General features: G+C 60.0%; 1 protein-coding gene across 5 annotated transcripts in view; it reads right to left on the bottom strand.

Annotated features, from left to right (window-relative positions):
* Positions 1-306: 306 nt before the first annotated feature.
* LOC111160622 (symplekin) overlaps positions 307-12602 on the bottom strand; it is a 36287-nt gene continuing 23991 nt past the window's right edge. Inside the window, exons 15-27 of one of the 5 annotated variants that reach the window (XM_022523836.1) lie at positions 12497-12578; positions 12189-12302; positions 10983-11130; positions 9775-9935; positions 8252-8360; positions 7897-7997; positions 7209-7299; positions 6318-6413; positions 2540-2727; positions 1533-1709; positions 1266-1361; positions 677-970; positions 307-505 (exon numbers count right to left, since the gene is read on the bottom strand). In XM_022523836.1, the coding sequence (XP_022379544.1) occupies positions 371-505; positions 677-970; positions 1266-1361; positions 1533-1709; positions 2540-2727; positions 6318-6413; positions 7209-7299; positions 7897-7997; positions 8252-8360; positions 9775-9935; positions 10983-11130; positions 12189-12302; positions 12497-12578 (1792 nt within the window). In that variant the 3' untranslated portion in view covers positions 307-370. Of the gene's footprint in view, positions 506-614; positions 1025-1265; positions 1362-1532; positions 1710-2539; positions 2728-6317; positions 6420-7208; positions 7300-7896; positions 7998-8251; positions 8361-9774; positions 9936-10982; positions 11131-12188; positions 12303-12496; positions 12579-12602 lie in introns of all 5 variants that reach the window. The other 4 variants (XM_022523838.1, XM_022523835.1, XM_022523839.1 and 1 more) reach the window with 4 other exon arrangements.

The following is a 12602-nucleotide window of genomic DNA, read 5'->3' as shown; positions in this document are numbered from 1 at the left end:
CAGGGAGGCCAGCTTAGTTGCTCGCCTGCCGGCACAGGCCCGCTAACCTCTGCGCCCTCCGCGCCGGTTTCTAAGGAGGGAGGGGCGGGCCGTTACCAGGGTAGGGCGCGCGGGGACGCCCGGCCAAGGACCTGACTTCTGCGCAGGCGCGGCCCCCCAGCCCCAGGGCCTGCCAGTCTTCCAGCCAGCACCTGGGGGCGTTCACTCCACACGGGGCAGTCCCACAGCTGACACGCAGGTAGAGACGAGAGACTGCATCCACGCCCCAGACCCGCGATCTTTTTAATTTTAAAGGCAAAGCCCCTGCGGCTAGGCCCCGCCCCGCCCTTCCCGAGCTCCCAGCCCCACGCCCCTTCCCCACCAAGCCCGGTCAGCTGTTCCCCTTGGTCTCGGGTTCCCCGGATTCCTCGGCTGCAGGGCTGGGGGTCTTCATGGTGTCTTCTCCGGCAGGGGTGAGGGTCTGGGGACTGCGCTCCTCCTTTGAGGTCAACCCGCCCGCTGCCTCCTGGTGACAGGAGAAGGGGGAGCAGGTCAAGGATAGCGTAGCGTGGTCCTACCTCCATGCTTCCTTCAGGCTGTACCCCTCTCCCCCCGACCCTGGGCACTTGACATACACCCTCTATCCGGGGGCCCGACTTGTCTTCTTCCTTGGCTGCTTTGAGGTTGTCATCCCTACCTTAGGTAGGGGCCCCTCAAGACTAGAGTCCAGGAGTGCGGCCTCGGTCAACCCCGAGTCGTCATCCATGCTGATGAAGATGGCCGGGGTCTCACATTCAGGCCCCTCCTCCCGGAAATCTATGGCTTCTTCGGGCTGGGGAGGGCCTGGTCGGGTGGAGGAAGAGGAGGAGGACGACGACGACGACGATGACGACGACGAGGGGGCTCCCACTCCTCCCGGCTTCAGCTTCTGTTCCTCCTCCAGCTGACGCTTTAAGGCTTTCTCCTGGGCCAGCCGCAGGCCAATGAGGTCCTGAGGGGGCCGGGGGGCGGGGGCCGGGGCCAGGGCCAAGGGCTCCAGGTCGTCCTGGGGGTGGTGAAGGGCACACGGAAACTCAGCGCGGGGGGGGGGGGGACCAGGTCACAGGCTGCTGTCAGAGGATGGTGGCAAGGAGCCAGCAGGGTGGGCGTGGGGAGTATGTAAGGGGCAACTCTTCCCCCACCTCCCATCCCTTTCAGCAGGAGCCTCCACCAGACAGAGGTGGCTGGGGTGGGGGGAACAGGATGGGCCTTGCTGGCTTGGGGGTTAGGGAGCTGAGGGCCCTCACCTCTTCCAGGGGCCCTGCAGGCACTTCCTTGGCCTCTGGCTCCTGCTTGCCACTGGCCTCCAGGATGGTCATGATGGAGTTGGGGATGTGTGCTTGCTAGGGGAAGAGCAGGTTGGGGGCTCCATGGAGTACTTGGACCCAAGACCCCTAGTGGACCCTCCCAGAGCCCCTGAGCTTCTGCGACAGTGCAGGGCTCCCCTCTGCTCACCCCCATCCAGTCCTCCAGGGCTGAACCCATGGGGTCACCCATCCCACACCCTGGGGTACCTGGTGGGGGGTGAAGGATCGGACGTGGGCCAGCAGGGGCTCCCGGAGCTCTGGGCACTTGTCAAAGACGGCGCCCAGCTGCTGGGGTGGCAACTGCAGGATGACCTGGAAACTCTGGGGCTTGGTGCGTTGACAGCACTTGATGAAGCCCTCCCACACCTTGGGGTACTTCCACACCTGAACGGGGCAGGGAGGGAGCTGTCCTGAGCGGGTGCTCAGGCAGTCACCCCAGAAACAGGAAGACCTTACCAAGATGGGGCCCAAATCCTTGCCAGCCAACAGAGTCCTCTGAGCTACCCACAGCCCTGACCTCTGGCCCTCCAGTTCTGGATCCCGTCCCCGCACCCCCCCACCCTTCACATGAGCACAGTCTCATCTCACTCCTGCAGCAGCTTCGAGGGGCGACGTCAGCCCTGCTAAACGGATGAGGCCCAGGGAGGTGCAGGGGCTCGTCCAGAGTCAGGCGGGGACCATGGGGCAGAACCAGGGTTTGAACCCAGGGCTGTCCGGACCTGCATCTCGCCTCTAAGCTGGATGCTGCAGGGTGGCAACCAGTGGGCTCGATCTAGTCTGAGAGCTCGTGAATGGTTTGTTTGGTTTTTAATTTCATCATGGTATTTCTAGCTTCTCTTGAGAAATGGGCCTCCCTTTCAGCTCCAGCATGTATCATGGCTGGGTGCAGAGGTGGCGGCAAGGGGAACCACGTCTCTCCTGGGACGCCCACCCTGTGAAGCCTACCACCAGCTGTTCCTGGCCCCCAGCTGCCCTCACGCATCACACGGCCGCCCCGGAGCCGACGCAGCGACCCCTGTTGGGCTGTACTGTCCTTGGCCTAGGGCAGGGCAAAGGGGCTGGCGGGTCTAGAGTGTGCTCTCCTCATCCTGCCTCCCTGTGCGGGGTGGGCGGCCAGTGGGCTGGAAAAGCCCCGGGTCCTGCCTCTGATCTGTCTTCAGTGGGTCCTGCTGCAGCGCACTGCCTGCAGGACTGGGGCAGCCGGGGCGGGTTACCTGCTTCATGATGAGGCGGGACAGGATGTTCATGACGAAGCCCCCCAGGCGGGGGTACATGGTCAGAGACTGGATGACGGTCCTCATGAGCAGCATGGGCAGGGGGCTCTGCTCCATCAGCTGCTGCATCACCACGGCCAGCACCTCCGACGTGTACACGTTCCGTTCCGCAAAGCACAGGTTGGTGGCTGCGAGGAGGCGGAGAGTGGGCCTGTCCTCTTTGCCCAGCTCCCCCGAAAAGGCGGGAGCCCCACCACCCTTAGAGAGCCTCAGCCCCATTAATCTGCCCCCATGAGTGGAGACCTAGCCCTCATTCCGGAAGCTCTGGAGGGGAGACTTCCTCACCCAGCAGGGCTCTCAGGGGATACTGTAGCCCGGGGTGTTGGTCCGAGGGAAGACATGTCCAACTGCTGGAAGCCCCAGGCTGGGCAGAGTGGGCAGACCGTGGCCCTTTTTCTTTGGGTACAGCCCATGGAAAGGCTGAGGCAGGAGAGACAGGTTGCCAATGCCTGGGGGCCCTTTCTGGCTTGCCCTTCCCACCTGTCCCAGAGAGGGAAGGCAGTTTTGACTTCCGTAAGACCCCCCGCAGGAGACCAGAGATGCCCTCTACCAGCAGGCTGGTCAAGGGACTGCCCCCTCCCAGTCCTGATCAGAGCATAAGGATCTGTGCTGGTGCTGGAGGGACACCAGGCATGAGGGCATGTGCGAAGCACAGTGCACAGAGTAAGGGAGCAAAAGGAGGAAGCGTGGGCCGACGAGGTGCTCCCTAGCTCAACACCCAGTGCCAGGAAAGGCCCAGGAAGGGCTGGCACGACAGGGGCATCCACAAAGGCAAGAGGGCCAGGACAGGACTTGGGGTCTGTTCCCTGGGGAGTGGGTAGTGGTACCCCAAAAATCAGTGGGATCGGCGGTGCTCCAATCCATTGTGCTAATGGGGAGACCCCAGGAACTGCCTCTGAACCCCTTCTTCCCCAAACACCACTTGCCATGTGAGTCTGTCAACCAGGAAGTCTTTATTGAGCCAGAAGAGAGGCCCCCAATCCTTGAGAGGCTAATGGAGAACAGGGGTGGGTGCCTATAAGGAATGAGGGGGGCTCCTATAAGGAACAGGGGAAGGATGGAGGCATTACAGGAACACAGGCAGGAAGGAGACGAGAGTGGGGTAGGGCAGGTATCTAGGCCAAAGGAGCAGAGGAAAGTGGAAGAAGGTAAGGACAGTGTAGAAGCCAGAGTGAACCTACCAGAAACCAAGAAAGTTCCTCCTCCTCCCTTCTAGTTAGTGGCTGGTTCCTGCCTCCTCTACCTAAAAGGGTCCACAGCCAAACCCCTTTTCCTCTCCTCCCCCTCTGCCCCAGTCTCCCCCTGGGCCTTCTACTCTACCCTTCATAGCAGGCTGAGGAAAAGTCCTTTCAGAAGCTCAGCCTGACCCCACACCTCCCAGGGGTCCTCAAGATATCAAGTCCAATCTCCTACTGGGGCCTAGAAGACCCCGTGTGGGTGGGGCCCAGGCATGGTGTTCTTAACGCTTATGGTCTGACCTCTCCTGACCAGGCCCCTTCCCCTAAACCACAAGGTCTCGTCAGCCTCACCTCTGCAGTTCCAGAACCAGACCATGCCAGCACATCTCTTGGCCTCTGCAAATATTCTTCCTTTCTCTGGGATCAGTGTCTCCCCTGCTACCTCACCCCAACTCATCCCTCTGTGGTTTCAGCTCAGGTATCCTCTTGAGGCTCCCCCGTGCCAGCCCTGCTCACTGTGGGCTTTCATCAACTGAGGAGGGACCGTGAGCCCTGGAGGGCAGGATCAGGGCTGTCTCCATCCCTGCTGGGTCCCCAGCACTGTCCAGCACAGGACTGAGCACAGGCGCTCAGTGAGTTTTCTTTAACTGCCACACCAGACCGCGGGGGGCAGGTCCCATTATAGAAAAACTTGTTACAGAAAGAGGGTGGCTTTTAAAGGAGAAGAGAATGCTTGTACTATCAGGTATGGGGGATCCAACGGTGCACAGAACAGGACTGGACCTGGATCCGGAGCTTAGAGTTGAATGGTGTTCCTAGTGCAACCAGGACAACCACTAGTGCCTCAGTGGAGAAACGCACTCTGGGAACTGCTAGCTCGGGTGCTGGGGACAAACAGCAGGTAGGGAGAGCGGCTGGAAGGTTGCTAGGAGCTCAGAGGCATGGAGGCTGTGCATAGGCCTGGGCTTGCAGAAACAGGTGGGCTTCTAAAGGCCAGGCCTTGACGACATCTCCAGGGACCTGGCCACTGCCCACCTGAGTGACCTGTGGCAAGGCTCTTCCTTCCTCGGACTTAATCTGGGCTTGCGAACGGACTTAGTGAGGTGGTACGGTCTGTGAATCCCCCCAAATTGTACGCAAAACTGTGTGAGTCTGTCCTCCTCGGGAAGGGGCCCACACTTCCCTGACATCATCAAAGGGGCTACAGCCTGTAAAAGGGCCACTTCTGGGGGCGCCTGTCTGGCTCAATCGGAGGAGCATGTGACTCTTGATCTTGGGGTCATGAGTTCGAGCCCTACCTTGGATGTAGAGATTACTTAAATAAACAAATAAACGTAAAAAAAAGTAAAATAAAATAAAATAAAAAGGCCACTTCTGGATGCTCAGCTTCGAGATCCTTTTCATGTTACTGTTCTTTCATCAGAGGCCTTAGCTCCTCCTCAGCTGTAGCGTGAATTTTAGACTTCCATAAGCTTCTCTCTCAATCTCAAAGATCCTGAGAGAACTTGCTGAGGAAGGCCAGGAAATAAGTAGTCACGGGAGGAGCCAGTTTAGGCTAGACGAGAAGCTAAGTGGTGGTGGTTGGCGGGGGGGACCCTCTCCCCGCTCTTAAAGGAGAGACAAGGAATCGAAGGACAGGGTCTGAGTAGAGGGGGGCGACAGTAAGGGCTTCCACCTTGGTGGGAGAACATGACTCTGGGCCAGAAACTTCCCTCAGGGAGGAGCGGGGGCAGTGCCGAGGAGAGCTGACAGGAAGAAGTCCTCCTATGGGAGGTGGCAGCACTGGGACCCAGGGTGCCACAGGTGGGCAGAACTGGCAGAACTGGGTTCCAACTCGGGTCTAGCGGGCTTCAGATTCTGTGTGGCTCCACTAAACCGCTTAGCTTGTGCACGGCCCTGAGCAAGTTCCTCAATCTCTCTGGAACCTTCACTTCCTTGTCTAGAAGACGAAAGTCGCATACTCACCAGGTAACAGCTGGCGTGTGTCAGCAGGCCGGCCTGAAAGGCACTCGGGGAAGCCTGGCTCAGTGTAAGTGCTCGGGAAGTGGTGCCGGCAGCTATCAGGTAACTGCAGGTTGAGGGGAGCCGGCCAGTGTGTCCCCAACCCCCTGCCCTGGAGGCACCTTCTCCTGCCTCAACTGGAGCCCGGACTGGACTCGGCATCTACTCCTGGTCCGACAACGGCCCTGGCGGGCTCCATCTGCTCTGCTGGCCGTCCCTCTGCCCCCTGTTCGGCCGAGGGCTCTGCTTCCTTCATTCCTTGAGCCAGGGCTGGGGAGGGAGGGGGCCCTCACCTTTCTTGAGGACTACTCTGGGCCAGTGCATAACAGATGCACCAGTTCCTTGGACGGAGGGAGGGAGGAAAGAGAGGAGGGAGGGAAGGCAAAGGAATGAGGGTAGGTGTCCAGAGTGGAGATGGGGTTGCAGGTGGCACAATCTCCAGCGTGGCAGACTCCAGCGGGGACATGTGAGTGACTGAGGTTCCTCCCTGGGTCCGCAGCAGCCAGGCCACTTGGGGGGAATGGGGGGGAGTGCCTCACCTTTGATGATGGACTTCATGTCACACTTGACCGAGTCGATGTTGTGCAGTGCGATCAGCAGCTCTCCAGGGTTCAGCGGGGACAAGGCCGAGTTCCCTTCACCTGTAGGGAGGGAGCGGGAAGGGGAAGGAGACAGGGTGGCACCTAAGAGGTGTGTCTGGGTCCCCTAGACTAGGGGAGTGTGACGAGTATGAGGCACCCTCTGCGCTGATGGGACTGGGAGGACAGAGGGCTGGGGCAGGGGACGAAAAAGAAGAAACTGAATGCCACCCCTTCCGGGAAGCCTTCACCTTGCTTTCCTCCTTCCCTACACGGGGTTCCTACACTTCTAGGGCAATAGCTGATGTGCTCCAGCAGCTCCTCTCCCTCCTCCCTGGGCTGTGCCCCCAGAAGGGCAGGACCCCTGCACAGCACAGATGGGCCAGGCCATGCACTCGATGACCGCGCTTAGAGGCGACGGGCAGCTAGGGGAGACGGCGCTCTGCTGGTGTGGTTTGGGGGGGGGGTCCCAGACACTCTTGGGTGGGGGTTTTAAATCAATGTTATGGGGGCGCCTGGGTGGCTCAGTCGTTAAGCGTCTTTGACTCAGGTCATGATCCCAGTGTCCTGGATTGAGCCCCGCATCGGGCTCACTGCTCAGTAGAGAGCCTGCTTCTCCCCGTCTCTCTGCCTGCTACCCTGCCTACTTGTGCGCTCTCTCTCTAATAAATAAGCATTTAAAAAAATCAATCGATCGATCATGTTATGGGTGCAACGGCCAGCCTCCCCTCCCTCGCTAACACCACGAGCCCCTGGGGTGAGAGTGAGGGTTCCATCCTAGGTCACTGGGCTGTTTTTCTAGGTTGAAAGTTCTATTTTGCTTCTTCCGTCCCCATCGAAGACACCACCTACCATGCTGGGTGCCTAGCAGGCGGTTGAAGACCTCTTTCACCACAATGGGGTTGAGTTTGATGAGCTTTGGCAGGGCCTGGATCACTTCCTTCTGCAGGGGGTGGGGGGGGAGGGGAAGGTGCGGTAGGTCAGAGAGCACCCGCATCCCAGGTGCTTGCCCTGGGATGAGGCGAGGAGAAGCTCCGGCCTTGCCGTGCCCTCAGACACTTCCCTCCTCTTGCTCCCTCTGGTCCCTTGGGGTGAGCTTTCTCCTTGAGTCACTGGGCCTGGCTCAGTCCCAGCCTCGTCACTCCCCATCCGAGCGTTCCTTGTGCCACATGCCCCCTGATGGCCCCTGCAGGCGGAGGGTGTCATCGTCATCCCCTTTTACCACAGGAGAAGACGGAGGCTCACCAGGGCCCCACAGCCTGGGGGGGGGGGGGGACACAGTTAGGCCTTTGGACCAGCGTGTGTGTGTGTGTGTGTGTGTGCACATGTGTCACTGTGATCCTCATCTGACAGATAAGACGGAGGAGCAGAGAAGGGGGTGGCTTGCCTGAGGCCTCAGAGGAGAAAGCAGAGCTGAGACTGCCCCGAAGCCCTTCCCAGGGCTCGAAAGTGTCTGATGTGGGCACCTGGGTGCCTACCTCCTCCCCACCCCTGCCCTACCCGTCTTCGTCGGGCGGCATCCCGACATCCAGCTCCGTACCTTCTCCAGTCCATTGAGCACAGGGATGAGGAAGCGGACATCTGGCAATCGCTTGTGGTAGAGATCCCGGACCCGCTTCACCAGCTCTGGGGAGGGCGGGACTGCAGGCAGAAGAGTAAGCAGGGGGCATAGGTGGGGTGAGGGGGAGCCCCGAGAGGAAGGAGAAATGGCAGTGGCTGTGGGCAAGGGGAGGGGAGGGCCAACTCCGCTTCAGAGCAGGAAACGCTGGCCCCTGGTTTCTCAAATGCATTTAGCAATATAGCCAGCAGCTCTGAGGGCCAGGTCTTGGGAAGGGCCCATGAGGAAGGTCTGGGACGTGGAGCAAAAGGCTGAGAAGTGGGGGTCCCGGGGGCACCTTTGTCCGTGAGGCTGTGCAGACATCGTGTGACCAGTGTCTCTGCCCCCTTGGGACAGTTTTCTACCAGCAGGAGCAGCTCTGGTGAGTTCATGCCCATTCCTCGGATCTAGAGGGAGAGAAGGGATGGCAGGCTGGGGAAGGGGCTGGGCGACATGGGCAGGATGAGGGGGCCCAAGGGGAGAACTCAGGGAGGCCCAGGCGCCAGAGGTGGTGTGGCTGGGCGGGGGCGGGGGGGGGATGATGGGACTCTGGGGCACGAACTGGACAAAGAGATCTTAAAAGTTCTTGTCACCAGAGAAAAAACAAACGATGTGAGGCGACGGATGTTAACTAATGTTCTGTGGTCGTCCTCCTGCAATACACACCCCCCCCAGACACTGGGTTTGACACCTCATGGGAACACAGCCTGTATGCGTTACACTGCAGTGAACCTGGGGGACAACAGAATTGGTGACGGAGTTCAGGGACCTGGGAGAAATGTGGGGAAGGTGGGAGGGGGCAGGGCGGCAGTATGGGGCCCTCCCCTACCCCCACTCACAGGGTACAGACTCGCTGTAGCTCCCAAGCCTTCGCCAGTGCTGGCTACCTACTGAGCAGCCGGGCCCTTCCCGTCACCTCTGACCTAACCTGACCTCTGATGCCCAGCCAGTTCCTCGGTAAAGACTTTTCAGGCTTCTGAAGGTTTAAGCGGCAGCCAGTGCCCCGCATGGCAGCTTGCTCGAATCAGGGCTCGGCCTGCGCGTGCAGCCTGGCCCTCTCAGTGGGCAACCAATGCAGGGAGCACTGGGCTGGGTACGAGGGCTCAGGCCTTCCTCTGCCATGAACGTTTATAATGGTCCGTGGAGCTGGCAGTCTTTGCCCTCCGGGAGCTCACCGTCTGGTGGGCTCACTCTGGAAACTGGGGGAGGACACTGCTGAATCTGGGGGGCGGGTATTTGGGTCTGAGCCTACCACACTCCTTTTCTGCTGGAGATTTTCTGTAATAAAGCAGGGGCAGAGAGATATAAAAAAGTGGCTTCTGATCTAGCTGCAGACTGGAAGGACAGATAGTCTGAATTTCAGGGGCCCGCTGCTTCTCATGTGGGTGATCTTGCTCCTCCAGAGAGAGGAGCAGGCGGGACTTGTGTAATGACCACTAAAGATGCCCGTTGGCCAGCCAAGGGAGGGCCGGCTCCTAGCCAGTGACAGTGACACAGACACGTACGTGCATGAGCTCCTGGAGTCCCTGCAGCAAGCCGGGGGTCGGGATCATCCTCCGTTTTTACGGAAGGGGGTCAGAGAGGCAGGATGTGGACCCGGGTCTGCCCTGCTCCAGCCTCATAACTGCAGGGCGACCCTGCTGTCCTTTCTCTGGCAGACGGGGCAGGCGGACCACCCACAAGCTCCAGAGCGGCAGGACCCAGGGCGCCCGCCATTGGTGCTGAGCCCTCGCCGAGGTGGAGATACCAGGGGAAGGGCTGGACTTGGGGCCTCAACCCTGCCCACGGGTGGGCAGAGCCTGGTGGGCTCAGGGGCCTCACCGGCTGCTCGATGACCCTCAGCACCGTCCGCTTGATGTCGGCGATGGCCTCCGTGTACACGGCCGCCAGTTCGTGGATGAGCTTGTGGTTCTGAGGCAGGAGAGCCAGGTAGAGGTACAGACACTGCTTTACGGTCTCCTCGGTCCAGGGCGCCGCCACCTCTGATAGGGCAGGGGGTGGGGATCAGGGACCACTCTCCTCCCCGAGTCTCCCACCCTCATTGTCTGTCCCTTCTTTTGGGGGCAGGCACAGAAGGGAACTGTTCTAGGGCAGGAAGCCAAGCATCAGGGCAATGGCGAGGGACCAGGACTGCTCCCCTTTTGGAAGCCTCTGCACTGAAGTCCCACCTCGTCTCTGACCTCAATCCACAGGGCAGCCAGAGGGATCTTTCCAAAGGGAAGTTCTAAGCTTGCCCTTCTCCGGCTCTGTGTTCCCACGACTACCCTGTGCCGGGATAAATCCCCAGCGCCTACCTTGGCTCTACTTGCCAGATGCTGTATGTTGCCTGCTCCCCAGGGCTCCGTGCTCCAGCCACAGCCTCCTTCTGACAGTCCCCCCCAGAGCCCGCACAGGACCCCTTGCACACATCACTCCTTTGCCTGAACGCTGCTGCCCAACTCCCTTCTCTGTATCTCCTCATCCTCTGGGGTCTCTCCTGGGAGGTCTTCCGGGCACCTAGGCTGTGCCAGGGCTCCTGAAGATCCCGTGCTTTCTGTCATAGCCTGCATCTTCCAGGTTTTTGTAAGCTCCATGCCCAACATGGGGCTTAAACTCATGACCCCCAGATCAAGAACTGCATGTCTCACTGAGCCAGCCAGAGGCCCCGGAACCTTCCAGTTTAATGGTCTGCTCCCCTGGGGCCTGGGTCTTCCCACCTGTAATTCTGAGGGACCCGGGGCTTTGTCCAAGGAATGGGTCTACGCCTGGCCCTTCCTGGCGCCCCGTCGCTGGCTAGCTCTCCTTGTCCTCTGGCTCTCAGCCCTCCGCCCCCTGCTCCAGGATGCTCTCCCTGACCCCGGGGCTGGGGTGAGACTCCTCTCTGGACTCTCGCAGCCCCCAGGCCTGCTCGCTCTGGTCATTACTGCCTGGCTGTCTTCCCTAGGAGGCTGGGCAGGGCCCAGCTTCAAACCAGCTCCATTCCCAGGGCCTGGCCGGGAGCCTGGGATCCAGAGGATGCTCAGTATTCATCTGATGAAGCTGCGCCAGACCTGTATCCTTGTCGGCTCCGAACAGCACGGACGGCGGGTTGGGGTGGACCAGGAGCTGCAGGTAGTTGAGGGCAAATTTCTCCACATACTCTCGCAGCTGTTCCTTCTCATACATGCGCTTGATGAACAGCAGGGCCTGGGAGCGCACCTGAAGAGAGAGGGTGGGCAAGATGGTGGAACGGGGAGACCACCGTTCGGAGCTTGGCAGGACCAATGGGAAAACAAGCCCAAGACTGAGACAGGCCTGGTCTACCTGAGTCACGTGTGCACTTGGGGGAGAGGTTTCCTGGCCCAAGTCAGAGCTTGCACCACACCTCTCCACCGACCTGCTCAAGCCTATCCCTTACCGTCTCCTGCCTTACTTGCTACGTTCCAACTGGAAAGAGTTTTCTTTAGTTCCTCCAAAGCGACAGCATTCTCCTTGGCTTTGAGACTTGGCATGAAAGGTTCCCACTGCCCAGAATGCCTGTCACTAGCTCTACCCCATTTTACTCAGACATCACCGGCTGGGAGCCCTGAAAACAGGGACTGTTCCTGGGCACTGCTGTGTCCCCAGCAGCACCAAAGGGCCAAGCCAGAGTCTGCAGTGAGGGTCTGCTGAATGAATGGACACAAGACACCAAGAGAGGAGGCAGCAAAACACTTGGCCGGGGCTGGGACTAGGGCCCTCTCAATCACATGTAAGCACACCTACTTCCCACTGTTCAGTCACACCCTCTACTCCTATTTCAGGTCTTGGCTCACTTGCCCCCTCCTTCAGAAGGCTTCCTTAAACCCCATCCTTCCCATCCCCCCATCAGGTAGGTCAGGGCCCTCTCCAGGGCTCCCACAGCTTCGTGCTGCTCTATTCCACAGGCTGGCTGTGTCCTCACTGCTCACTGATAGGCCACATGGCTGCTCTCCTGTCAGCCCCCTCCAGGTTCCGGCACAGTAGCAGGCCGCACAGAGGCTCCCCAACATGCGTGGAGTAGGAGGGAGAATGCGAATGCCCTTCCTGGGGGGCTGAGTGCATGTATACGCATGTGTACAGTCTAGGCAGCTTTGTGCCACCAGAAATGACAACATGCCCACCACCACCACCACACTACTACAGGGAGTACGTCAGACCCAGAGAGGATGTTCGGGGGCATGTGGAAGAGGCTGGGGTAGGTGCTCGGGGCAGACGAAGGGCAGAGTGCGGCCCAGTGCAGGGTGGCAGGGGATCACCTTGTCCTTCTCGTGGGAGCTGAGGTCTAGCAGAACATGCAGGTACTGGAACTGGCGGGACGGCCGCTTGAAGATCAGGTCTCGAAGAGTGGACATGCCCAGGTACGTACGACTCTGTGGCAGAAAGGAGGGACACCAGCACTCAGCACACCTGCAGGGTGCCCCTGGGAGGTCTCCCTTGCCTCCCTCAGGTCTGACAATAGGACAGGTCCCTCCCAGAATCCCTTGCCACAAGGCCCAGCCTGTGGGCTCCTCAGGCCCCCAGCACAGGCCCCAGGGGGCTGAGGGGACAGTCGGGCTGTTCTCACCTCGTCCTCGCAGTACTTGCGAATCACCTCCAGGGCGCTCTCCGTGATCAGTGGCGCCTCCAGCACAACTTTAGTGAAGATCCTGCCAGGGAGGAAGAGTGAGGGA

Source organism: Enhydra lutris, unplaced genomic scaffold, assembly GCF_002288905.1.
Source record: "Enhydra lutris kenyoni isolate GAN:26980312 unplaced genomic scaffold, ASM228890v2 scaffoldscaffold77, whole genome shotgun sequence".
Taxonomy (NCBI): Eukaryota; Metazoa; Chordata; class Mammalia; order Carnivora; family Mustelidae; genus Enhydra; species Enhydra lutris.
Note: the sequence above shows the minus strand (reverse complement) of the source record. Positions and strands in the feature narration are given on the sequence as shown.